Source organism: Varanus komodoensis, unplaced genomic scaffold (assembly GCF_004798865.1).
Source record: "Varanus komodoensis strain SLA01 unplaced genomic scaffold, ASM479886v1 scaffold44_1, whole genome shotgun sequence".
Lineage (NCBI taxonomy): Eukaryota > Metazoa > Chordata > Lepidosauria > Squamata > Varanidae > Varanus > Varanus komodoensis.
This window is the reverse complement of record NW_025336009.1, coordinates 462,801-489,962: the sequence shown is the minus strand read 5'-3', so window position 1 is coordinate 489,962 and position 27,162 is coordinate 462,801. Positions and strand designations below refer to the sequence as shown.

At 48.7% G+C, this 27,162-nt stretch overlaps 1 protein-coding gene across 1 annotated transcript; it reads left to right on the top strand.

Annotated features, from left to right (window-relative positions):
- Positions 1-25,337, top strand: LOC123030299 (solute carrier family 2, facilitated glucose transporter member 11-like). Its single transcript, XM_044444126.1, has 10 exons — positions 1-152; positions 902-1,026; positions 1,472-1,601; positions 20,813-20,961; positions 22,460-22,647; positions 23,255-23,365; positions 23,852-23,953; positions 24,139-24,214; positions 24,849-24,976; positions 25,131-25,337. Exons 1-10 carry the CDS (start codon positions 22-24, stop codon positions 25,335-25,337), a joined length of 1,347 nt encoding a protein of 448 aa, XP_044300061.1. The 5' UTR covers positions 1-21.
- The last annotated feature ends 1,825 nt before the right edge of the window (positions 25,338-27,162 follow it).

The following is a 27,162-nucleotide window of genomic DNA, read 5'->3' as shown; positions in this document are numbered from 1 at the left end:
AGATTTATTAATGACACCTGGATGGATCGCTATGGCTTTCCACTCCCTCAAGAGACCATCGTATTGCTGTGGTCCTCCATTGTGTCTGTCTATGGTCTCGGAGGACTGTTGGGGAGCGTTTGCTGTGGGTACCTTACAGCAAAATACAGGAAGTGAGTATGTGCATCTTTGTTGTATGTGTGGCCTCCAAGGGCCAGATGTCTGAAATGGAAGCCAGTCACCTGCCCTGGAAGTTGGAAAACTTCATTCAAAACTTGTTGCTTATTCTTCACCATGCAAAAAACCAAAGTAGGTTTCTCCTGTTCTCATATCCACAGATCTGCAAATGAAACTGCCAGCTGGGTCATTTTTTTAATACCTGAAATTCCTGCCTTTAGGCATGGGAATGTGAGTTCTGGGAGGTATTACTCAGCCATAAAGGAAAGGCGCTTTGCATATGTCTCGTGTACTGGTTTGTGGTTGACTGGTTTACTCATTTACTATATGCAGCTTTTAGGGCCTGCCACAGAAAATACAATCAGCACTTGTGCGGCAGTTTGGGGTGAAGTAAAGGTAACCTGAATGGGTGTGTACTTGCCTGTCCATCACTTTACAAGGAGGTTACATGTGTTTTCTCATCCAGGACAATTTTGCTGCATTTGATTCTTGCAGTACTTTGAGGTGCAAACCAGGGAAAGATGTTCAGCAGCATTCGCAGGATGCATGCTCACCCCATACCGTATTGCATGTGTAAGGTTCTTTGAATTCCACTTGGTAAAAGGCCACATCACAAGACCAGTGTGATGCCTCCTCCCGGCTGGGCATATCATGCTATTGTAGTGGTGATGCTATTGCCCCAAAAACTCATTTGAAAAAACTCATGAGAAGATTTTTCTCCTGCTGGTCACTCATTTCATTGCAGGAAAAAATGTCAAATGTTAACCAATGGAATCATGCTGACTGCGGCACTGTCCATGGGTTTCAGCAAGAGGGCCAGATCCTTTGAAATGATCTTCCTTGGGCGCCTCCTCTATGGAATTGGCATTGGTAAGTAGAGAGCAGCAATACAACTGCCCCAACACAGAGCGCAAATCTTCAAGGAGAAGGGGTGGCGCTGATGGCCAGCTATTCCAGAGGTTGCACTTGGCTCAAGGACGTGAAAAGGGTGAGATTCATGGCTCTCCCACAGGCGTCCCTTCCTTCCCTGTGCAGGCTCTGGGCTCGCTTACATTTCCCCTCCATGTTGCGCTCAGCCATAAAGAGACAAGCCGAGCGGAGCCATGTGTGCATCCAGTGTCCGAGCTCAAAGATGCCTGGGCCGCAGGGAGAAGCCAGGACCTGCTGAGCCAGGACCTGGGTGTGTTCTGAACCATGTGAGGGGCCAGTTCATCAGGTGCAAGAGAGGAAAAACAGTTTGTGCTGACTTCATCTTAGATAACAACAGAGATGTCAGATTGTTCTCTCTTCATTGTGTGCTTTTGTTTATTTTAAGGGTTTGCTTTTAATATACACCCTCAATATGTGGGAGAGATTTCACCAAAGAAGCTGCGTGGATTTACCAATGCCACAGTGGCTGTTTTTCTGACACTAGGAAAAGTTGCAGGACAAATTATTGGTCTTGGGTAAGTGCACCTGTTCAGAGGTATCTATAGCACCCAGAGGCTGATGGGGCAGAGAATGGGTGGCACCCTTTTTCAATCTCCAGTGGCACTTCTGTTAAATCCCAGTAGCCCATACCAGAGAAGTGGGAAGCTGAGGTAAATGAACCTAAAGGTAATATGTGCAGAGAGAAGGGGGGAAGAGCCACACAGCCACTCCCATTGCAGAGAGCAGGGCTCTTCAGACATTTTAAACAGGGGGCCAGTTCACTGTGTTGTGGGAGCGGACTATAGTTTGAAAAAACTATGGGTGAATTCCTATGCACACTCGATATTAAAAATTAATTATAATTAAATGAAAATTTAAAAATAATTTAAAAATTAAAAATGTTTGCTCCACTCACATGGGCTGCAGCAGACACCCAAGATGAAGTGGGGAAGAGCATGCCCATATTCAAGGGACATGCTACAATGTCTGCAATCATGCTGGGGGGGAGGGGAGATGGGCGCGATCACAGGCGCACTTGTGCAGGGAAGGCGGACAGGATCACAGCCATCTCCCCCACCAAGCACAGCTGCAGTCGCGGCCATCTCCCCCCCACCCCCCAGCAAGATCATGGAGGGCAGACGGGCGCGATCGCGGGCATGCTCGTGCAGGGAAACATAGAAACAGAGTGAGACAGAAGGGGGCTCCCAGGCCATCTAGTCTGACCCCCGGCCCCAGCCCGCTCCGCTCACGACATGCCCACCATGTGGACATCCAGCCTATCCTTGAACACCCGCACCGATGGGGCCTTAACCACCTCCCGTGGGAGCCCATTCCACACCCTCGGGGTCCTAACTGTCAGGAAGTGCTTCCTGGCATCTGAATTGAACCTTGGCTCCCTGAGCTTTGCTCCGCTGGAGCACGTCCTTCCTTCCTCTGCAGGGGAGAACAGGTCTCTACCCACCTCCGTGTGACATCTCCTCACATACCTGTATGTCGCCAACAGATCCCCTCTGAGTCTCTTCTTCTCCAGGCTGAAAAGGTCCAGTTTCCTCATTCTCTGTTGAGGTGCAACTCAACATGTAAACAACCCAACTGAAGTCCTTTATTGCTACTTATCTACAAGTTTTACAACTCTACAGATAAGCTCTGTTGTTGAGGTCTTTGCAATGCAGATGCTAATCCTTTAGTGGTGTCTCTCTTACTAGCTCTCCTGGCCCCGCCTTTCTTCTCTCTGGTGTAACAAGGCTTGCCTTTGTTCCCACCTCCTCAGAATTCTGCAATTGGTTGATAGGGAACAGTCTATCACGCCCCCTGCGCCACTTCTGGCTATGCAACCAAGGGTGGCGTTCCTTCGCCCTCTTGACCACTCCATCACACTGCTGACTCATGTTTAGCCTAAGTGGAATGTGAACATAGAGGGTATCACCTTTTTAGAAAGGACAGGAAGGGAAAGGGGGGGGCATGGCTTAATACGGCAGGGAAGGGATAGGATGCAGTGAGATAGAATGCAGCACAGATGGGGATTCGGTAGAGGCAGTCTGGGTGAAACTTGACAGGGAAAGAGACCTCACAGTGGGGGTATGTTATCACCCTCCAGGTCAACTTGACACCCTGGATGAAATCCTGACAGACCAGATTCTAAGGATATCTTGGGGGAGAGACACAATAATTATGGGAGATTTCAATCTCCCGGATATTACTTGGGAGACTCACTCGGTGGTGACAGCCAGGTCACGTCGCTTCCTAGAAGCTATAGAGGGAGGGTTTTTCACACAGAGGGTCCGAGAGGTGACGAGGGGGGGGAACATCCTTGACTTGGTCTTGACCGATAGAGAGGAGCTTATAGATGAAGTACAGATTAGGGGAGCTCTGGATGCGAGTGATCACTCCATCCTTTGCTTTGAGATCAGGGGACTGCGGATGGGCAACAGGTCGAGCACTAGAAGCTGGGACTTCAAGAGGGCCAACTCTGGCCAACTGAAGGCCAGACTGGGGAAAGTCTCCTGGGATGGGTTACTGGAAGGTAAGCGAGTTGAGGAGGGGTGGATGACACTCAAAAGGGAGGTTATGGAGGAGCAAGTTTTGACAATACGTCTAGTTAGTAAGGCGGGGAGGAGGAGGAGAGTGCTGCCATGGATGCGAAAGGAGGTGGTTAGAGGGATTAGACGAAAGAGGAACCTCCGTAGGAAATGGGTAGTGGGGGAAATAGACAAAAGGGTATACCTGGAGGAGGAGGCCCGTTGCAGAAGGATTCTTCACAAGGCTAAGGCTGATTATGAGCTGAGACTTGCCAAGAATATCAAGAGCAACAAAAAGGGCTTCTTTCAGCATGTAAATAACAAGAGAAACAGGAGACAGGAAGTGGGACCAATTAATAAGGAGGAAGGGGATCCAGTGACTGATGCAAGGGAACAGGCACAGATGGTAAATGACTATATGCCTCTGTGTTCTCCCCAAAGCAGGACAGGGGATATCCGCATAGGAGATTAGATGAGACTGGGGACTTAGGGACACAGATTAGAGTCACCCCCCTTGAAGTCGAGGGGCTCCTCAGGGCATTGGACATCACAAAGGCGCCAGGCCCTGACGGGTTACACCCGAGAGTACTTAGAGTGTTGGCAGGAGTTCTCCCACGCCCGCTGGCCTCTATTTTTGAGGCCTCGTGGAGAATGGGTGAAGTTCCAGAGGACTCGAGGGTGGCATCAGTGGTCCCAATTTTCAAAAAGGGTAGTAGAAGAGACATGGGGAATTACAGAGCAGTTAGCCTTACGTCCATTGTAGGAAAAACAATGGAAAGGCTCATAATAGCGAGAGATCTAGTGATACCAGATAGGGAAGGGAGGCTGGCAGCCACACAACACGGCTTCCGCAAAAACAGGTCCTGCCAGACAAACCTTGTGGAATTCTGTGGCAAGGTTTCGAGATGGCTAGATGGGGGGATGCAGTGGATGTGGTTTACCAGGATTTCAGCAAGGCCTTTGACAAAGTGCCCCATGATATCCTGGTGGAGAATCTGAGCAGTTTTGGGATACACCAAAGCACTGTCCGGTGGATTAGGGCATGGTTGACTGACCGAAAGCAGAGGGGAATCCCCATTAGTGGGGAATTGTCGGGATGGTGGCCAGAGACAAGCGGGGTCCCCCAGGGCTCTGTCCTAGGGCTGATCCTGTTTAATCTTTTCATTAACGACATGGAAGAAGGAGTGAACAGTCTGCTGATCAAATTCGCAGACGATACTAAAACTGGAGCAGTGGCCACAACTGAGGAGCAGGTGATCCAGATCCAAAAGGATCTGGACAGACTATGGAAGTGGGCAGGAGACAACAGGATGGTATTCAATGTGGATCAGTGCAAGGTCTTGCACTTGGGGCATAGGAATAGGTGTCATAAGTACAGGTTAGGGGACAAGTGGCTGGAGAGCAGCACTTGTGAAAGGGACCTCGGGGTGCCGGTTGACTGCAGGCTAGACAAGAGTCAGCCGTGTGATGCGGTGGTCAAGAGGGCGAACGCCACCCTTCTGCATAGCCAGAAGTGTGGCTTCTAGATCAAGAGAGGTATTACTACCACTCTACACGACTCTGGTGCGCCCACAACTGGAGTATTGTGTTCAGTTTTGGGCCCCTCATTACAGAAAGGATATAGCCTGGTTACAGTCAGTGCAGTGTAGGGCCACAAGGTTGGTGGGTGGTTTGCAGGGGATGGGGGATGAGGCGAGACTGAGGGAACTGGGTCTCTTCAGCCTGGAGAAGAGGAGACTCAGAGGGGATCTGTTGGCAACATGCAGGTATGTGAGGGGATGTCACACAGACGTGAGTAGAGACCTGTTCTCCCCTGCAGAGGAAGGCAGGACGCGCTCCAACGGAGCAAAGCTCAGGGAGCCAAGGTTCCATTTGGATGCCAGGAAGCACTTCCTGACAGTCAGGACCCCAAGGGTGTGCAATGGGCTTCCATGAGAGGTCATTGCGACCCCATCGGTGAGGGTGTTCAAAGACAGGCTGGACATGCACATGGAGGGCATGTCGTGAGCGGAGCCGGCTGGAGCCGGGGGTCAGACTAGATGGGCCGGGAGACCCCTTCAGACTCGTTCTGTTTCTATGTTTCTAAACAGGTGATACCCTTCTATGTTTACATTCCAGTCTTGCCTTTCATCCCACCAAGTTTCCATGATCCCCACCAGGTTATATCCTCTTATTCCCTGGAGAGCTTCAAGCTCTTCCTGCTTATTACCCTTGCTCCTAGCATTGGTGTACATGCACCTCAACTCCTTCCTACAGCTTCCTTTCTTTGGAGTCCCCAGCCTCCTCCTTCCTCCCATCTTTCCCGATACCAGCCCTCTCTTTTTAGGAGTCCAGTCAGTCCCTGCAGTACCTCTAAAACCCTGGTCCCAGAGCCCTCATCCTCTCCCCACACTTGTCCAGTGCAGACACATTTCTGGGGGGCCTGACTCCCCCCCACCGGCTCAGTTTAAAGTCTTCTGGACGAAGCTCCAGAGGACCTTTTCCCCACCCTCAGGAGGTGCAACCGTCTCTTGCCAGAAGTCTATTGGCAAGAAACCAGGTGCCCTGGTCGAGGAACCCGAAGTGACCCTCCAATCCCTGCCCGGCCCAGATCCCCAGACCGGTTAGATAGATGAGAAGGCCACTTGGGCCTTAAGGTCCCTGGGTTTCTTCCCCAAAGCCTCGAAATCCCTGATGATCCCACCCACACCCTGCCTGGCTACATCATTTATACCCACATGAATCACCAGAAGCAACTGGTGACCCTCGGAGTAAAGAAGATGATCTACTCTGTCCTTCACATGCCGGATGCATGTGCCCAGCAGGCAACAGACTTCCCTCGCCTCAAGGTCGGGGTGGCACACCACCACCTCAGTGCCCCTCAGCAGAGAGTCCCCGATGATGATCACCCACCGCCATCTGCTCGTGGTGGTGGGCAGCCGTGCCCTGGCCCTCACCTCTCTGCAGTGGCCCCCTTGCCACATATGGCCCCAGGCTGGGGGGGTCTTGCTGGTCCCCCAAGGCCTCATCAGCCCCAGCCTCCCCAAGCGGAGAGGACCTGTTTCCCAGCTCCAGATTGGTGCAGGAGAAGGAGGAGGCCGTGCTGGCCTCCCCCTCCTGAGGGTGACATGCCTCCACGTCTCTGGGGCTGCTCCTCCTGTGGCCTCTCCCTCGACCCTCTGTCCAGAGGGGGGCTGCTCCCGGGGGGCCTGGAGGGCTCTCTCGGCCCTCAGGCACCGCACCTCCTCCTCCAGGAGGGACACCCGCTTGCACCCAGGGCAAGTGTAGCCCTGCCTCTCCTGGGGAAGAAGGGCGAACGTGTCGCAGCTGTCGCAGCGGACAGCAAAAGCCGTGACTCCCGCCAGGGCCGTCTCCTGGTCTGCCATTGGGAACCCCTCAGAGGCCCTGCCTTGGTCCCCCGCCTTGTCTGTCCTGCGCTGCTCTGCTCCTCACTCGCCCAGCTCTCCCAGACAACCCCCCCCCACACACACACACACACAAGGATAAAAGAAAAAAAATAAACTGGAGGGGAGCCAAGCCCCCAGGGAAGGGAGTCCCCGGGCAGCCCGGGCCACAAAGAAGGGACGCAGACAAGGGACGCGCCTTATCAGCCCCTCAGGCCGGTGGCCCCGCCCCCTGCTTCCTCCCGGCCCCCCTGGCCCCCCCCCCCCCCCCCCGCCGCTCCCCCCCCCCCTCCTCTGCCCAGCTCCTACCTGCCTTCGCCAGCCTCCTGGCCGCCCTCGGCACTCCCTCCCAGCCTCTGCTGCGCCGCTGCTCGATCACGGGTGCGCTCATGCAGGGAAGGAAGGCGCAATTGCGTCTTCCCCCACCCCGCAAGCACAACTGAGATTGCGCCTGTCTCCCCACTGAGTACGCCTGCACCAGCTCAGAACTTTTGGAGCGAGTCCACCAGCGAGTCCAGAAGCTCTGAGGCGGGACCGATAAATCAGCATGGCGGGCTGCATCTGCCCACGGGCCGTAGTTCGAGGATTCATGGCACAGAGTGACTTTACAATCCTGAATGCAAATCGGTGGCAGCAATCCTCATTGACGCAGCACTATATTACAGCAAGACAGAGAGCATATTTGCAAAGCTGTGTGAGGAAGTGGCAGTAGGCAATAGCAGTATCTTCTCAAAAGTAACGACTGAAGCAGCACAGTACAAAAAGCTAGTCTGTGCAGGTAGCCTGAGGGGGAGGACTGGATTGTTCAGGAGTAAATTTGAGGAACAAGCTTTGAGCATCCAGAAAGCCACTTTTTTGCATGGAGTAGTAGCAACAAACCTCACATTACATAGTGAAAGAAACTGAATCAAGTAATTTTGAAATAAATTTTTTATTGTTTTCTTAAAAGAAATAGAATACCAAAAGGAGAAAAAATGTAAAAAAGAAAAAGAAAGAAGAATGCCATGGGATCATCCATGAATATAATGGATAAATTCATAACCTGGCAAATTCCCCTTCTCCCAGAATTGTATCTTTTTGTCAATCAGTACTTTGTTGAAGTTTGCCAAAATCTTAATTATATTTCATTACAAGTCTGCCAAATATGGCAGAAAGTACCATCTACTTCTTTACATTTTCAACATTTTCCATTATAATTCTTGTCCATTTTAAAAATATCTTTCAGAGTAATGTTCCACCAAAAAAAAAAAAACCAAACAATTTTCTCTCAGTGCTTGACTGGCTGGAAATTTAATGTTTTTTCATAAAGCTGCTCTTTTTTGGGACAATATTTCATCTCCAGGGTTCTGTGTCCAAATTATCATGGATTTTTAAACTTTCAGTATCAAATTGGAGTAGTTGCTTGTAGAATTATCCTAACAAATTATCCTTCTGTTGCAAATCAGCTTTTCAAATTCTGTCAGGCCTCTCACAATACCTTTCCCTGAATGGATTTCATTTTTTAATCTTGAAACCAGTTAGTAGTAGTAGAGTCATTTTATATATTTTCTTTCATCTTTTAGTTGTTTCCAAGGCTTAAATAGTCCTTGATTGATCACCAAAGGTTATAAGATCATTGTTTTTCCTTACATACTTTCCATATGTTTCAATCAGGGAGAAATCGGAGGACTGCTTATAGAATACATAATTTTTATTAAGCCATCTCTTGCTTAAGTCCTTTTAAACTGACTCTTTGGCCCACAACTGACTTTTTATGTATCCCTTCTTCTATTTCTAGCTTCACTAATCTATCATTAACATGTATAATCCAATCTGAAATCCAAACCAAACTGGCTGCGTAGTAATATAGCTTTAAATAAGGTACCGCAAGACCTCTTCTCTCTTTTTCATCATGAAGAGTTTCATTTCGTTTCCTATACCACCCCATAGCTGAAGCTTTCTGGGCAATTTACCGTTATTACCTAATAATACTTTTATTAGGCCAACAAAAACATCACCAAACCATTTTGCGATTCTCCACTTATTAGCCCAACCTGTCTGCCATTGCATCTGTCCTGACAGAGGGGCCATGGCTCTTTGTGCTCTTTGGGTAGGCCTGATCACGGTATTTCACGAACAGGGAGCTGGAAGATCCTTAGAAATCACACCCTCCACTCTCCTACCTCATACACTTCCAAACCCTGGGCCTAAATTGTGCTGGGACGATATTTGAAAGCTAGCTTTCACTGTTCTCTGTACCTGGACTAAAGCAACTGGCTGAAACGTGGCTGCTTCTTCGGCAGGGTCTGACAGCCACACTCATTTTTGGGCACATAAGTATCTTACGGAGCTCACACACAGGGTGCAGATCGCTCACTCTGATGCTTCTTGCACCAGCAAAGCTGGCAAGGCAAAGCAGCATGCAGGTGCTCCTCCTCCGATGCTGCCACCTTTCCTTTTCTGCCGCTCTGGCTGCCTGGGGGCGAATGTGTTCTGAGGAGAGGGGGTACGGGGGTGGGGGAGAAGAGCAGCCAGCTCCCTGTGCCTCACTGGCCTGGGGTTTCCTTGCTGCTGCCGCCACTCCCAGTTTACTCCTCCACCCCCGTGGCTGGGGAAGCACTGGCCCATGTGTGCCCAGATGTGGCACCCAGGAGCAGCTGTGTCCAATAGGAGGGGGAGACAAGAGGAGCATGTGTCTGAAAGGAAGGGAGAGGCACGGGCACAGGTGGTGCAGCTGGAGCCCAGCCACAGCGGCAGCAGTTGCTGCTGTTGCTGCTGCTGGGGAGGAGCAGTGCCATGTGAACGCAGCTCCGAAGCAATTCTCTTGAAGGTCTGGTGGTCTCCACAGCACTCACTAAAATGCAGTTAAGCCAGGCTGAATGGAGTTCTCCATTTCCTCACTGAAGCTGCAGAATCTGAATTTGGGTTTGGAGACAGAAACATGAGATCCAGGGGTAAGAAACCAAGTGCTAGCCCTGGCCTGCCCTTTGGGGATGGCCTCAAAGGTTGCCTGGCCAGCTGCAGCAAGGAGGGTGGTGAGAGGTGGAGGAGGCTGTGCCAGCTGTGGGAATCCTTATTTTCTGTTCATGGACAAGTGAAATTTTACTTGTGCAGGGCACTTAAGGCTGCATTTGATGTATGCCAGCCTTTTAAAAACTTTCCATACTTGGTTTCAATGCTGGTAGCTATTCTAAGAGCTCTCTTTTTGTTTCTTTTATTAGTGACTTTTATTAATTTTATTAATTGTATGTATTTATTCTATTGACTCTATATAAGCCAGAACTCTTTGTGGCTCTTCTTGGTGGTATCATTTATTCTCACATGGAATAGAAGAAAGGGACAGGTGTCTGTGGGCTTCATGAGCTTTGGGCCTTTCACTTATCTCTCCAGAGTTCCAGGGAGATGGCATGCCTTGGTGAGGCATTGCAACACACCTGCATTTCAGTTCCATGCAACCGAGAGCCCCCACAATAACCTCCTCCTCAACTGTCTTTCTGAAACTTGCTTCCTGTTGTGCAGGTTCCCTTGTCATTCTTCTTCTGCAGGATGTCCTCTTGTTAGGGTTCTGCTGAAAGCACTTATTTAGTTCTAGTGGTTCCACTGGAGAAAAGTGGTCTTTGATTCTTCTGCTCCTGACTGCTACCCTTCTCCACTGAGTTTCCTCTTCATTGGTTTCCCTCAGCAGTCTCCACTTCTGCTTCCATCTCTGGTGCTTCAAGTTGTTCTTGCAGCTCCACCTTCTGTTCATGAACTCTTTACTCTCCCTTATTTCTTACTCTCAAGGAAATAAAAAGAAGATAAAGTCTGGTTCCTGACTCTTAGCTGAGCAGATGAGCAGAAGCTGCCCCCGCTGGTCTAGAGAGTCTGGAGTACAAGTAGTCAAGCTCCCAGGGAGAGCAAACTGGAGTTTGGCAGCTGGGGTCAAGGGAGGTCCCTAACCCTTTTCCTTTCCATGTTTCCCTTTAGTTTCCACCTGCCCCCACCATTTTCTTCCTTGTAAGAAACTCCTATTTACTGGTAGGACCCTGTTGTTAACCTTCAGCAAAGACGGAAGAAAGTACTGATTGTTACAATGGCACAGCAAGATAGAATCAAAAAGGCAGCAGAAAGAACGGACTGAGAAGGCTCCGCAGTGGTGGTGACCTGCATGGTCTGTGCAATGTTTGTCTTCTTGCCAGCAGTCAGCATGGCCCACACTTGCAACAAGTGCAGGAAAAGGTGACAGCATTAGAGCAGCAAGTTTCCACCCTCAGGGATTCGAATAAAAGAAGACCAAGAGTTCTTAGGGAGAGTGGTGGAACTGCAATTGCTAGAAGTGCAACAGCAAGCTGAACAGAAGAAGAGAATCCTGAGGTAATGGGAAATGAAGAAGAAACTTCCCGGAGAAGGCAACAGTTAGGTGCAAAAGAACTTAAAGATGGCACTGCACCAGTGGAAGGAGTGGAGCCACATTCATCGAGGATGGGACTGGAGGGCAGTGGAAGAAAGGAAGGCTGCATACATGTAACTGGCATTCTGACACTTTACTTATTTATGGACTTAGTGTCTGCTACATCAGCCCAAAGGTCCTCTGAGCAGGTCACAATTTGTAAAACACAGTGTGGGTTCTGTGCCTGCATGGGGCCAGTTTTTGGGAAGATTTTCCCAGATAAACTCATTCTCATGGGAGCCCTTAATGGAAGACAGTTGCAGGTCTCTGGAGTGCAGCCCATGGAGGAAGTTAAGGATATGACAGATGGATGCCCAGTGTGGATCAAAGGTTCCCTCTGCCCTGGTGACAGCTGCAAAACAGAGAGAAAGAGAGGCAGAGAGAGAGAGATCCATTTCACTACAGAGGGACTTCCCGTGTTTGGTTGTAGGGCTGCATCTAGGGTTGCCCATATCACAGGACAGATAGGGATGTCCTGGTTTACTGGCTGATTCTCCATGCAGTAAGGCAGATGGTCCTGGCATCTGGGTACAGGATCATCCCTTGGTTCAAGAGATGATTTCTGGTCTTGAAGGGAATTAACTGAAATTGTGGTTGGACAGACAGAATAGGTAGGCAAACCATGCCTGTTGGGATCATTATGGCATGATGAGAATGCAGATGTGCCTTTCCTCCAGATCTTTGCCAGCCTTCTGGTGATCAGCAGGAATGGTGGAAACAGGCAGATCAGGGTCCCTTCACAGTGAAGAAGAAATGAGTCCCTCCACTGAGCCCTGGCTGAGTTCAGCTTAGGAGCAGAAGGCAGCACTTTTGGGGAAGAGGTCAACCAACAGGGTACCCAGGTTTCAAAGAGCTGCATCCAGACTTCTGCGTGTAGCTCCCATTCATAGGTACCCTTGGTCTTCCTGCTCAGGGTGTCTACTGTAATGCTCAGGGTGTCTACAGGTGAATAACTATGATGACATTGCCTCTCTTGAAGCACCAGTCACAAAGTGAGGTGAGTCTGGGATGTTGATAGGGGCTGCCTTGCTCCTTGCTCAGGTTGAACACCATTGTAGTGTTGTCCATGATGACCTGAACCTGCTTGTCTTTGAGGCAGAGGTGGAATGTGACCAGCACCTTCTGGACCATGGGGATCTTGAAGTAGTTTATATGCTGTCCCTGGTCCTGATACCCCCAGACTCCATGGGTCCTGCTGCTGGCTCAATGTGTTCCCCAGGCTGGGCGCAACATGTCCATAGTCAGGGTCAAGCCTGGCTTCTTCAAGCATGAAGGTGACTCCCTCTGCTAGGTTGTGTCGGCAAGTCCACCAGGTGAAGTTTGCCCAAACCAAACACAGGACCACCAGCCACTTCCGGGCTAAACTGTGCTGGGGCCGGAAGGCATGCACAAACTAGCTGCGGCGGCCAAATCAATAGCCTTGCGAACAAGGTGACTTTTACCTTCACTGCCATGAGCCCCAGGAGCTGCTGCATCCACTGCACCATTTCTCTGGGTTTGACCTGGAGCCTGAGGTAGAGTCTACCAGTGCCACTGCCCTGTCTGCTGGTAGGCACTCTCATGCTGCCATTGCAATGAGCCTTGCCCTGATGTAGCCAATTGAGGTGAATTAGTTCCCTTGGCACAATAACAGCAGAAGATTCTGCACAAGACCATGTGGAACTTCTTATAGGGGATGAAGAAGTTCATGTCATGGGAAGAAGGCCAGCATCCTGTACCACAACAGAATACCAAAGCAGAGATCGTATGAAGGAATGAGCTGGAGTGCTCCCTGCAGTAGCAGCATGAATACTTCCTCCATCAGCATGGGAGAGAGTGATGTTGAGTGCCGGTGGTGTCACTCCAATTCTGCCAGGACCATCAGAGGAACCATTGCAGGAACTGGTGCTTTCTTCGAACCAGCTGCATGCAGCTGGAGGGGGACTGGCAGGCTGCAGTGGTTAGCAGCATTGCCCTTTGGTGTCCAGTCTCCTATTCTGCACCAGTAACTAACTGGTGCGGATACTGAAGAGGTCTTCACTGGCAAAGGGCAATTCTCCAATCTGCTGCAAAGCGCCGGAGAGAGGAGCACTCCACTATGACCACAGGGATGCTGCGGAAGGAACAAGATGTCGCACTCCTGGACCCAGTACAAGCTTTCCAACCAGTTGGATATTGGCTGTGGCTATGCTGGCGCCCTCCACATCCTCTGTGAATACAGTCCAAGTGATGACATTGTCTGGAGGACCTGTTTGGAAAAAACCTTCCCAGGTCTTTGGAGGGGGATTCCCAAGTGCTGCACTGAAATGATTTCTTCTGGCAAGGAAGTGAGCACCTCCTCATAGCATTGAGTCTGAGGCTGAGTCATGGTCATCTGGGTCTGAAAGTGATGATTCTCCAGCTGGCAAAAAAGGCTGCCAGGAGAGGGGAGGTAGCTGGGGTGCAGAAACAGGCATGAGACTAGATGAAGGAACCACAGAAAACAGGACCCTCATTTCCTCTAGGTGGTAGACGGGAAAGCCCCGCTGCAGAACCTGCAGGTCGAGTGGACTGCCTTCAGTTCCTCAGGTTGGTAGACCAGGATCCCCAGTGCAGGAATTGCTTGCCAGCGCAGCCTCCCTGCAACAGCAGTGGTGAAGGTGGCATCCAATTTGGATGGCACTTCTGGTGAAGCAGGCTGCTGGGGTAGGGCAGGCGCAGCAGGAGGTGGCACGGGATCATTGCAGGAACCAGCATGGGCACTGGCGTGGGACCAGGCGCAGGAAGAGGCACAGGGAATGGAGCCCTCAGAGTCTCCGGGCAGTCAACTGAAGGGCCACTGCAGAAGAGTGTGGGGAAAAGAACAGTGTTGCCACTCGCTCCATCAAGGCGATTGCAGGAGCCTGTGAGGGAGCTGGGGAGAAGGACTGCGGGAATGGGCAGGTGCAGGAACCAGCATCAGAGGTGGTACAGGGACTGCAGCAATGGGCACGGGAGGGGCCACGGGAACAGGTGTGGGGACTGGTATAGGGCCTGGTGCGGATTGACTGTGGGACTAGGCACAGTATCCAAGGTGGGGAACAGAACTTTCAAAGTTCCCAGGTGCTAGGCTGGGGGCCCCACTGCAGAAAAAATGCAGAAAAGGACAGCATTGTTGATGGTTCTGTCAGGGCGATCGCAGGAACCTAGCAATCACAGAGCTGGGGAAAGGACTAGGCAGGAATGACTGCAGAAAGCACACAAACCTTCTGTCATTTTGTGGCCTTTTTGCCTTCTGTGCCCTGTGTTCCTCCTTGTCCATGCACCTGTACAAAGGTGTGGGTGGGATGGGTGGAGCTCTGGAGATGGATTGCAGGAGAACGGAGCTGCAGGTGGGGGGTGTGCCAGCGGCAGCACTGCAGCCAGGTTAGCAACCCTGAGGGTGCAACTTGACAATGCACACTCTGTTCAGTAAGTCGGCACCCTCGGTTCCTCTGGACCTGGCATGGTTCTGTCCCAAGCAGAAGAGGCACACGGGGTGACGTTCATGGCAGGTAGGCAGGGTTCATAGCAAACACATTTCTTAACAGATACTTTGAGCACCATCAGGGAGAGAGAAGAAGAGTAAGGCAAAAGGATAGACCCAAAAGAGTCAATAATAGGTAGGGGGTTTTGTTTTATTTTAATATTATTTTTAGAGAGAATACTATTAATTTATTTGGGGATTTTTTAAAAAGCAAAGGTGGGGTAAAAGGGTGAGGACAGTAATAAATAGAAAGAGTTACAGAGAAAGAGATCAATCTGGATGGGTGACTTGAAATCTTGTGAGCTGCCCACAGAGCCTTGGCTATAGGCAGTATAGAAATGGGATGATGATGATGACGATGATGATGGACGATATTAGAAGGTAGTCATGAGATAGCAGGAGAAAACTCAAGGAAGAGGCCCGAGGCACCCAAAGAACTGAAGAAAATGGTGGGAGCCCCTCCTGTGTATATGGGGGGGGGGGCTTCCACCAAACAGACTTAGCTAGGAAAATCTTCCTGACAGTAGGCCCCACACAGGTGCAGAGCCCACGTGTGTAATGCACAGAGACCACAAAGAACAACGGCAAGTCAGCCGGTGCAACACTGAACAAGAGACTTGATGAGCAGTCCAGTCGTGGCAATGACAGCAAGCCTTGCAAGAAGAAGAAGAAGAAGAGGAAGAGGAAGAGGAAGAAGAAGAAGAAGAAGAAGAGAAGAGTGTTCGTTGTGGCAGAGTTGTTGCATGAGATGGAAACACACATATCTCAGGAAAACTGATGGAACTTGTCAGGTATGTTCTCTCTCTGGAGGACAGATTAGTGATGTAACTGAAGGACTGCCAAGGTTCATACTGACACGTATCCCTTTCTTCTTCCACATGTGGGAACAAATGACACTGCCAAGCAGTTCTTTGCAGAAATCATGTCAAACTTTGAAGCTTTAGGGAGGAAAGTCAAGAACTTTGAGGCCCAGATAGTTTTCTCTTCAGTCCTTCTAGGACTTGGAAGAGAACTAGGTGGGATTACAGCCCATGACTGGAATTCAACAATTGAAGGATAGAACCTTCAAGAAGAACAGAAGGAATAGAAAGGGAGGTAGAGTCACACTCTGTTAAGAAGACATATCTCTGCACAGAAATACAGGAGGACGAGCTTAGTAGCCCCATAAAGAGCATCTGGATTAATATAAATGGAGCAAGGAATGAAAGGAACACAGCGGTTGGAGTCTATTACCGAACACCCAGTCAAAGGGACAATGAGGATGAAACTTCTGAAAAACAAATTGCCAGGAGTCATGATGTCATCGTTATGAGGACTTGAAATTCCCTGATATCTGTTGGGAGACAAATTCTGCCAAACATTTCCCTTCCAAGAGATTCCTGACATGTGTTGCTGATAACTTCCTCCAGAAAGGGCAAATACTATTTTAGACTGCATTAAAGACATATCACTTCCAAATCACTAATTCCTCTCTATTCAGCCCTGGCTAGGCCTCATCTGAAGTTCTGTGTCCAGTTCTGGGCACCACAGTTTAAGAATGATGCAGACAAGCTAGAAGGGGTTCAGAGGAGATCAACAAGGCTGATCTCAGGACTGGAAACAAAGCCTTATGAGGGAAGATTGAAGGAGTTGGGCATGTTTAGCCTGGAGATGAGAAGACTGAAGGGAGATGTGATCGCACTCTACAGGTAATTGAAAGGCTGTCAGAAAGAGGAAGGACAAGGTCTCTTAATCCTACGGGACATGGAATCATACGGGCTCAAGTTACCGGAAATGAGATTCCAGTTAAATATCGAAAAAATTCCTGACTGTTATAACAGTATGGCAGCAGTATGGCAATTACCGAGCCAGGCTGTGGGCTCTCCCACACTATGGGCATTCAAGATGCAACTAGACAGCCATTGGAGGGGGATGGTTTAACTGGGAGTCCTGCACTGAGCAGGGACTTGGATCCAATGGGCCTCTGGCCCTTTCCAACTCCATTCTATGATTCTACCTCAATATTCCTATAGCAAGCTGCCTATATGATTCCCCACCTGATCCTCCACCCCACTAACTGTGCATGTAACTGATTATAAAAGTGTTTTGTACAGACTCGATCTTGTACAAGTCTCTTTGAGGACTACCTAAATCAGGGGTGTCCAAACTTTTTGCAAGGAGGGCCAGATTTGGTGAGGTGAAAATGTGTGGGGGCCGACCATTCAGCCTGACATTCTTTGAACCATTAACATTAAATGCAAATGAACTATTTTATGAAAGACCCTGCACTAATGTGAAGGGTGATACTGAGATCTCAACTGCATTATATAGGCCAGGTCTGGCTCAAAAACAGTGGTTTTGATGCGCAGGATGTCACGCAGGTGAAAGTCACTTAGTCTCGTCCTCACGCGGTTCTTGTCAATGTTCATAACCAAGAATGTCTTCTCGCACAAGTATGTCGAACCAAACAAGCTCAGCATTTTCTTAGCAAATGTTCGAATCTCTTGGAACCTGTCTTTATCCAGCTGGTGGTAAAAGATGACAAGAGGGAGCTGTTGGTGCTGACTGCGACACTCGGCGTCACACTGCAGCTCAATAAGCTCCAGCTGCAGGTGGTCTGGAGCATCATCAGGGTCCACAGAGAAAGGAGATGAAAAAAGCGTGATCTCCTTTTCAATAGCTGCAAAATCCTGAAAGCGCTGTTGAAACTTCTCAGCCAGAGATGAGATGTCTGCTTCATACCTCCTTATTTGCGCACTCATATTGTTCTGTGAAAACTGGTCATTTCCTGCAGCGATGGGAAATGTGTGGTATCGGGCTGTGTTTGTGACAGGTGCCTTTGGAAAAGTAGCAGCTTGGTTCCAAAGGCTTTGATATGTGAATGCAGTTGGCTTACCACTGCATTTTGCCCCTGAAGGCTCGTGTTCAGCATGTTCAGATGTCGTGTTATGTCAACTAAAAATCCAAAATCAGCCAGCCAAACAGGATCAGATAGCTCTGGCATCGGTTGTCCCTTGTTTGCCAAGAATTGTCCGATTTCCTCCCTAAGAAAGTAGAAGCGCTGCAGTGCAGACCCCCGACTGAGCCATCTTACCTCGTTGTGATACACAACATCTCCGTATTCAGCCTGGATGTCGAGTAGAAACTGTTGAAACTGGTGGTGGCACAGGGCTTTGGAGCGAATATAATTAATAGCCTTCATCACCGGTTTCATAACATGATCATATTTCAGATGTTTGTCACAGAGAACTTGTTGGTGAATAATACAGTGGACTTTTATAGATTTGCCTCCTTCTTCGCTGACTTTGTTACAGACTAGGGTTGATAATCCACTTCGCTCACCAGCCATGGCAGGTGCGCCATCCGTAATAATCCCAGTGACTTTATTCCATGGTAGTTTCATGTCATCTACGGCGGAACAAACAGAAACAAATAAATCTGTTCCTCTTGTTTGGTCCTTAAGGCTCTGGAGGTCAATTAGCTCTTCACTCACGTTCATGTCATTGTCCACTCCTCTCAAAAAAATCAATAACTGAGCGGTGTCAAATGCATCCATGCTTTCGTCGCAGGCTAACGAAAAAAAGTCAAACTCCACTCCTTTTGCCTCTTAATATCAGATGAAACGTCTTCAGTTCTCCGTACCACAGTGTTACGAGCCAGGCAAACATTGGCAAACTCTTGCTTCTTCTCAGGACAAATTTTCTCCACCATTTTCATCACGCAGTCTTTAATAAATTCACCCTCAGTAAAAGGTTTGCAGTGCTTGGCAATCAGCGTTGCCACCTCGTAGCTCGCCTTTGTGGCATTTTCATTTGACTCACGGACTCTTGTGAAAAAGCGCTGCTGTGCCGTTAAAGCAGCTTCCAGTTCCTTCAATTTTTCGCCATGTTCGTTCCCAGATAGCTTGTTGTAGTTAGCATGTTTCGTCTGGTAGTACCTCTTGATATTGAATTCCTTGAAAACAGCCACAGTCTCTTGGCAAATTAGGCAGACACAGTTGTTGCGTATTTCAGTGAAAAAATACTCCAATTTCCACTTGTCCTGGAAGCGGCGGCCCTCGCTGTCAACTTTCCTTTTTTTAGTTACAGTCGCCATTTTAGAAATGGGCGCACAAGCCTTGTGTCGCAAGGGTCACGCGGCGAGAGTGCTGACTCAGGTCTACTGCCATCTTCTGGTGAAACCACCAGCCTTGAAGGGGCAGGAGGCAGCAGGGGACAGCTGCGGGAACCGCTGTGCTGTGAAGGGAAAAACGCCAGCCGGCGGGGATGAGTGACAGGCTGAGCCGGCGGGGAGAAGAGATTGCGGGCCGCTTGAAATTTGAAAACAGGCCACAATTGGCCCCCCGGGCCGGACTTTGGACCTACCTGACGTAAATGCTGCATATATTTCCTCTATGTCTGAATAAACTATAAATGTTCTTTTGATCGTACACCTCCAGCACACCTGCTCTCTTTAGTTTTTGTTCTCAGTATCAAGTGAAGAGGAGCTTTTCTCATAGAAATAAAATCACATGTAGAGGTTCCGTGACATGGTCTTTCTTACAACGAAATACCAGACAGAGGAAACACAAATACTCAGAAAAAATCATGGCCCGCTTTTTCCAGCCACGATGGCTTCTCTGATTGGAAGTTCATTGGGTGTGAAGTCTTGTTTTCTTTTGCAGGAACAGGGCCTGCTGAGATTGTAGGGTTGCCAGAAGAGTGGTGGCACTTCCTGTTAGTCTAACCTTGACATTGTGCGGTGGGTCAGGGAGCAAAGCAACACAGAGGGGAGAGGATGGGCCTAGGCAAGCAAAGAACAGCCCTAAAGGGAAAACACGAAGGGTGTGAAAGTTTACAGAGTGGAGGGGCTGGGGAGCCTCCTGATGGCAACTGGCAAAAGCAGAAGAGGTCCCTCACATGCAGCAGGCAAACGGCAAAAAAGAGGTGGCTGTTGGTGCGAGGAAGTAAACACTCATGGGATACAGATGGTGCCTGAAAGGCAATCAGAGGCCGGGGGGGGGGGGGATCAGAGAGTCATAGAACAGTCGAGTTGGAGGGGGCCATGAATAGCATTGGACCAAACCCCCTGCTGCTGCAGGTCTCCAATTTACATCGTCCCACTCAGAAGCCAGAGCAATCGCCATCCTCTGTCAGGCACTGTGCAGCTAGTTCCATGAACAATGAATCCACGCGGCTTATTTGCACATGAAATTTGAACTAGCAATTTGGGATGAGCAGTACTATTTGATATGTTTCTGATTTTAAAAAATGTTTCAAGATCAGCTGATGCCAAATAAATTGACTGAACATAAGATAGTTTGAATATGATAATTTGATACTGGGTAATAGTTTCCCACATACTTTCCCCCATTTATCATATACAGTTTGAAAGAATAACAAACAAGCCAGTTGCAGAATAACCCATAGTATATAAAATCCCCTTGTATTTGTTTCAGTATAAAAGCTGGATTGTACTTCATTCCATTATCCCTGAAATAAAATGTGCTAGCCACAGTGAAAGTCTCTAGTACTTAAAGTTCTATGCTAAAATTACTCCCCTTGTTCAAAACGATCAAAAAGGTTACAACATTCTATTCAACATTTGAACAATGAATGGATTTTCTATTTGGAGAACTTATTTCAGTGGGTTTTTGGGGAGGGGGAGTAGAGGGGGAAGAGAAGAATAATGGAATTGTTTAAATGTTGGTGCTGTTCCTTCTTCACTACCAGATTCAAAATAAACCCATGTGATTTATATGCCCTAAAGTGTTTTTGTATGAAGGGCAGTCTCATCTTTGTGTGGCATTAACCCTTCACTTCCCACTCTAGCTAGCGGACAGAACCATGCCGTGTCAATGCCGGCAATGTTACCTATGCCTAATGCCTCAGAAGCCTGGCCTGGTAAGGAACCTTGTGAAGTGTGGCATGTAGTCCACTGTGGGTTTTGAAAGCAGTACAAGGGCCTGCCTTTGTTCTGCATAAACCAAATGACTCTTTCGTCCTCCTCTTGGCAGGGAATTGTTAGGAAATGAATCCTCGTGGCCTTTGCTGCTGGCCTTTAGTGCACTCACAGCCGTGGTCCAGCTGGTGATGCTCCCTTGCTTCCCTGATTCACCATCCTACCTTCTAATACAGAAGGGCAACGAAGAAGCCTTCTTGAAAGGTAGGAGACCCCTTTGCAATTGACAGGACCTTGCAGGACCAGGCTGGGACTCCACCAGGCCCTGAGGGCCAGGCTTGCATGTGTGCTCAGGGGCGGCCCTTGAAAGCTCCTCTCATCTTCTGCCCTCTCCATTCTGTCAAAACCTGTAATCAGACTTTCTGCTGTCAGCGAGTGGAGGCCATGGGAAGCCGCCTCCAGCTGAATTGGCCTGCCCATTTCCAGCAACCAGGGTGGAACTGGGTTTCTGGTTTGTAAAGGGGGGACAGGTGTGCCACATGCCTGTTGCCGGGCATATGTGTGCATACATACATATCTAGGATTTTAGGGCCTACTCAAGTTTCACATTATTCTTTTGCCAAGTTCAATGATGTAAGTGCCTTCCCCAGAACAGATGCAACAAAAAGCCCCAAATAATTCTGGAATCCTTATAAAGGCAATTTAACAGTTTTTTCACTGGTCAGCGACTGCTGTTTCTGCAAATAAATCCAGTGTGGTTTTGGACTGACCATGCCTAGCTCTGTCTAAGCATTGACCTCGCACAGAATTATCACAAGACTTGCTACACTGCAGGGGTATTTTCAGTATTCATTCTGTATTCCTGTGCATAAATGACAAAGTTATGCCAGTGGACAAGAGGCAATGAACCTCAGCATGCCATGTTAGCAACGTGTTAGTTTCTTGTATTTATTTTCATGGTCATAGTGTCTCCTGTGCAAGATAAGTCATGGACGAATATACATTAGTTTTAGATTTTGTTTAATATTGTAGTTGCCTCACTTTATTTTAGCTACTTAGTATGTGAATGGTGAGAATGCAAGAACAAACATATTGAATGTGTACATAAATGTGAATAAAAATATAATCAAAGAAAAGCAATAGAATCAACTTTAAAGCCAAGTAGAATGGAAAGGTCTGAGCTACCCACCCAGATGAGCAAAGATGGGACCAAGTCCCGCTGCAGGAGGGGATTTCACAGCTGTGGTCCTGCCACAAAGAAGGCTCTTGTCCTGCACTCCCACCAGCCCAGCCCCTTTGGATGGTTGGATGTCCATGCTTAAGGCTGTATTAAAATTCTAACAAATTTCAGTGTTATCACTTGACTGTGTTGTTTTTTTGAACATAAGCAAAAAGCACTTTAACACACTTTAAAAATGAATTCAGGAGTAATACACATGACTAAAATAGCATTGACTGAAAAGGTAATAGTGAAGATGTGGAGAGGTGCAGGTGCATGGATTTTGTGAACTTTCAGCACAGACTGAACCATCATAGGGAAAACAGGAGAACAACATTAGATGACAATGTTGTATGTGTTCAGTTGTATTACACATGAGAGTAATTCCAGAGCAAACACCTAATGTGTAAACAGCCCTAATAGACTGGTCTCACTTTTGCTAACTTTCAGCCACACTTCATGTGTTAAGTGACTGACACATACACTGTGTGCATGGTAGGGCACACGGATAGATTCAGATATTTATTTTCTTCTGTGTCACAGCCATCAAGCAACTCTGGGGTGAAGGAGACCATCAAGCAGAAATTGAGGACCTAAAGAAGGAGAAGGCAGCTATGCCAAGCACCAAGCACTTACGGGTCCTTGAAGTGATACAGGCACAATCCCTGCGCTGGCAGCTGTATGTGATGATCACCGTCATGACCACGTTACAACTCTGTGGCATCAATGCAGTTGAGTCTTGCCTGTCTATGGTGGTAGCTGCTGAGAGTTGACAACCTGTTGGACCAGCAGCCCCAGAGAGAAGCAAGGTTCAGAGAACTATGCTGGGAAGGTTTCTGAAAGCCTCAGCCCTTCCTTGGCTTGTTGGGCATGGCCCAACCATCTCCAGGTTAAGGGTCAGGCATTCGGGTGAACAGGAGGCCCATGGGCAGGGGGCCAGGTGATCTAGCCCCTACTTCAAGTCAAGTGCACATTAGCAGTTATGTGCAGCCCCAGCACATCAACTAGCAGTGACTCTTTGTGCAGGAGCCTCACTCAAGGTAGGTTGCCTTCATATGAAAGCTAATCTGAGGCTGATGTGAGTTTCAAGGAATTGCAGCAGGAGCCTCCACTGACTCATGTGTAAGGAAATGCTGTAGCATGTGGAAGGCAGGCAGGCGGGCCGAACAGACCCTCTGCTGGCTATGTGTGCAGGCCAGCAGACGGCTCCGTGAGAAGGCACAGCTCTAATCCCATCAGAGCCTGAATCAGGTCTTGCATCATAAACCAGCCATAAGCCACTTATCTTCTTTTCTTCTAAAGAAGCAGACACCCTCATCTCCTTTCTGCCACTTTCAGATCTACTTCTACTCCTTTGAGGTCTTCCGCACTGCAAGGTTTGAAGAAGAACTCATCCCATACCTTGCACTGGGGGTCGGGATCTGCGAGTGCCTCTCATCTATCCTGTGTGTAAGTTCAGAGAAAAATTAGAGCTTAAATAAAAATTGAGGCCTTCCTGTCCTCCTGCCTCTTTTTGTACAGAAATGGGGCCGGGGGAGGTTGCAGGTGCTCTTTATACTATGTTATGCTTACATGTCATAAGCATGCTTACATGCTTAAAATGTTTATATTTTAAACATTAAAACATTCCAATTTTTAAATCTTTGTTAACTGCCCAGAAAACCTTAGGCTGTTGGGTGGTATAAAAATGAAATAAATAAATAAATCCATTTCAAAATCTACATTTAAAAAAAAGACAGAGCTTCAGGATTCTTAGCAGACTGTCACAGTATATTTTCCAGATCCTTCTTCAAGATTGGGAAAGAACTGCAAGGGAAAAACGGGATTTCTTATGCTAATGCCATGTCAATGGTATGCTGTTGAGGGGGTGGTTTTCTGCCACCAGAGGCAATGCATCGGCTCAGCTCTTCTTCGCTTCACCTTCTTGCCTTCCAGAGCTCCATCATAGAGCATTTCGGACGGAGGCTGCTGCTCTGGGGAGGCTACGCATCGATGGTCCTGGTGCTTGCACTGCTCACAGTAACCCTCTCCCTCCAAGTAAGTCAGTCTTTTGGGCCTGGCTGTGGGGCATGATGAAGCTGCTGCCCCAGGTGACAGTTCCTCACAGCTTCTCAGACACAAGGCATGAACACCAGCTCAGCACACACTGTTACCCAGAACCTTGACTGCCTTAGCAAGAGGCCAGAGTGCTGTGTTTTCAAGGCACCTTTTCTTCATTCTAGCATCGCTTCTTTTGGATGCACTACTGCAGCGTCCTTCTCATCTTCCTCTTTGTTCTCTTCTATGGGATTGGACCTTGTGAGTACTCAAGCCGTGGGCACAATGGGCAGGGACACTTAGCAGCGAGCACTGCACCAACACCTGGGGTACACAAGCAGCCCACTGGGGCTGAAGAAGCTGAATGGCTCTGCCTTACCACCCTACAGAAAGTACCCAACCATTGGAGGAGGAGAGGAAAGGACATGCAGCCGCTTGGCATCCCCAAAATGTGTGACCACCCCAATTCTGCGCCCCACAACCTCTCTTGGCACCAACACCGTGGGCTAGAACTAAGGCATGTGTCAGATCCTGCCAACCTGCTGTTTCCAGAAGGCTCGGATGAAGCCTACTCTTAGGCACCTCCAGAAGGCTGCCAATCTTGAGGACACCGCCATATGGGTGGGTGGTGGAACTACAGCTGAAGCCAGGTAGCAACAGGCTTTCAGGTCACATCCAGGGTACACAGACTTCCTCTCCCTGCCTCCAGAAAAGCATTCACCCTGAGAAGCATGCCTTTGTACAGGCGCACTGCAGCCCCCTGCCATAGCCACTGGAAAATCCTCTTGCCGGGGTACCTCGGCACTCTGGTGACCACCTTCTCAGCAAGGTGGCCACCATGAGGAACAGATTGTGTGCAACTTACTGTGTATTTACTTTTCTCTGCCTTCACCAGCTGGAGCCACCATCTCTGTCATGGTTGAAATTTTCAACCAGAACTTCCGCCCATCAGCCTTTGTCATTGTGGGCATTATCAACTGGATGGGCCTCTTTCTGCTTGGGATGATTTTTCCATTCACTGTGGTAAGAGATTCAACTAATGAGCAAACAAACAGCAATCACTGCTCTATCCAGTTCCAGCTAGCCAAATATTTGCAAACAATATGTAAGAATGGAATGCATGCATGTCTTTTTTTTCTTTTTTAAATTCTAAATTTTCCTTTATTTCTAATTTCAGGAATATCTTGGTCCCTTCTGCTTCCTGATCTTCATGGGAATCCTTGCTGCCTCAGGTGTTTTCATCTATCTATTCCTTCCAGAAACAAAGGGGAAATCCATTGTGGAAATTACAATGGAGTTTAATAAGTTGAATTATGGAAAGACTCACGTTTTTCCTACAGAAAATAATTTCCCAAATGGAACCAGCTTTTGCACCAGGCTTTAACTCCCCAGTTACAGAACCGGTATTTCTTGGAGGTATTGTGTTGCTGGTGTAGCATTCATCGAAGATGGAGCATTTCCAGTTCATTGTTTTGTCATTTTTGCAAAAAAGCTTCATTGGTGAAATTACCCTGTTTATATCCTATTAGCCAGAATATTTGTTCAAGCCCTTACTTCAGATGTGTTGTGGGAAGCTCACTGGGCACCCTAATGCTGGTTTTCCTTTTGTGTTGTGAGGCTAACATGCTCGGGCCCCAAAATGCCATTCGTCAGTTGTTGTCTCCTGGAAAGGCCTGCCCAAGCCATAGAACTGAAACTGCAGAGCTGCAAGGGAGGGAGCCAGCTCAGTTTCCATGGCCCACTCCAAAAAGCAAGGAAAGCCCTGGCCTGGCCTGCTCCAGCAGAGATGACCTGGCAGTGGTTGCTTCTCTTTACGTGACTATTTACTTGTGCTCTTTGCTGTGATAAGTACAAATATTGGCGGGGGGGATAGAGCATGTCAAATAAATAACACTAGTTAAGGGAGGGAGGAATAAGGGAGGAAATCCTTTCTTCCAAGGGAGATCCCTAATATTCTGCATGCAGCTGAAAACCGGACAGGTTGAAATGATAAACTAACAAATCACTGCTACATGTATCTGGGCCTCATAACTGAGAAGCCTGTTGGATTTGGATGAAATCTTTTCCCTTATTGCACACATAACAAGAAAACAACACAGGTAACTCCATCACCAAATTTACCTTAATCCAAACACATCTTACTACATAGGTACACAAGGACTGCACACTTGCTTAATACTAAACCTGGCGTGAGCCATGTTTCTCCATCCCAGCAATAATGGTCTCACCAGCCCTTCTTTGCCAAATGCCTCTATTTTACACACAATTCTCTGAGCATACACAAAGCAAAATGCTGAACCTTCTCTGACATTCTTCACCCAAAGCTTTCCTTATGAATCCACTTGGGCCACCCTACAACTCTGACAATGGACTGTCCTCAGGAGGCAGGAGTTCCCCCAGCCTAAAGACTCCTCACTTTGGAATCTTCTCCCTCAAGATGTTGCTGCTCTTCCCCATTCCAGCAGGTGGGTTGACTGGCCCCTTTGGCTGCCCTCGAACTCATCTCCCCCATAGCGGGCACAGGCAGGCACAGAGGGCCTTGTGGAACTGGGACTGTTTCAACTGTCATCTCCTTCAGTCATCTCAAGTCTGTGAGGGGCTGTCACATGGAGGTGGGGAGAGACCTGTTCTCTCCTGCAGAGGAAGGCAGGACGCGCTCCAACGGAGCAAAGCTCAGGGAGCCAAGGTTCCATTTGGGTGCCAGGAAGCACTTCCTGACAGTCAGGACCCCGAGGGTGTGGAATGGGCTTCCACGAGAGGTGGTTGAGGCCCCATCGGTGCGGGTATTCAAGGATAGGCTGGACATGCACATGGTGGGCATGTCATGAGCGGAGCCGGCTGGTTCCAGAGGTCAGACTAGATGGCCCGGGAGGCCCCTTCTGACTCACTCTGTTTCTATGTTTTCTTATCAGAGTCTGAGCTGTCAGTTCTGCCAGAAGAGGCAGCCTCCTCTGCACACATCTCATCCTCCGATCTGGAGGAGGTTAGTCTCTTGTGTGCAGCTGAGGTTCACCAGAACACACACACACACGACAAAGCCATGGCATGTGGTTTCCATGCACCATGGCTTCTTCCCTGGGGAAGGCTGTCAGGCAAATGCATAGTTTCCACCCTTCTGCCTCATTTCTCCCACTGATGAAGTATTCCAGCAGCTCCAGCAGCTGAAAGCTCCTCCCAGGATGCAGCACTCCTGCCTTCCTTGCCTGCTT

What these genes read in the sequence shown, in the direction of transcription:
- LOC123030299 (XM_044444126.1), top strand. Translation starts at nt 22, where the DNA reads ATGGATCGCTATGGCTTTCCACTCCCTCAAGAGACCATCGTATTGCTG. An exon ending in CCTCTATGGAATTGGCATTG is followed by an intron (nt 1,027 to 1,471) that starts GTAAGTAGAGAG and finishes GTTTATTTTAAG; the next exon opens with GGTTTGCTTTTAATATACAC. An exon ending in CGAAGAAGCCTTCTTGAAAG is followed by an intron (nt 20,962 to 22,459) that starts GTAGGAGACCCC and finishes TCTGTGTCACAG; the next exon opens with CCATCAAGCAACTCTGGGGT.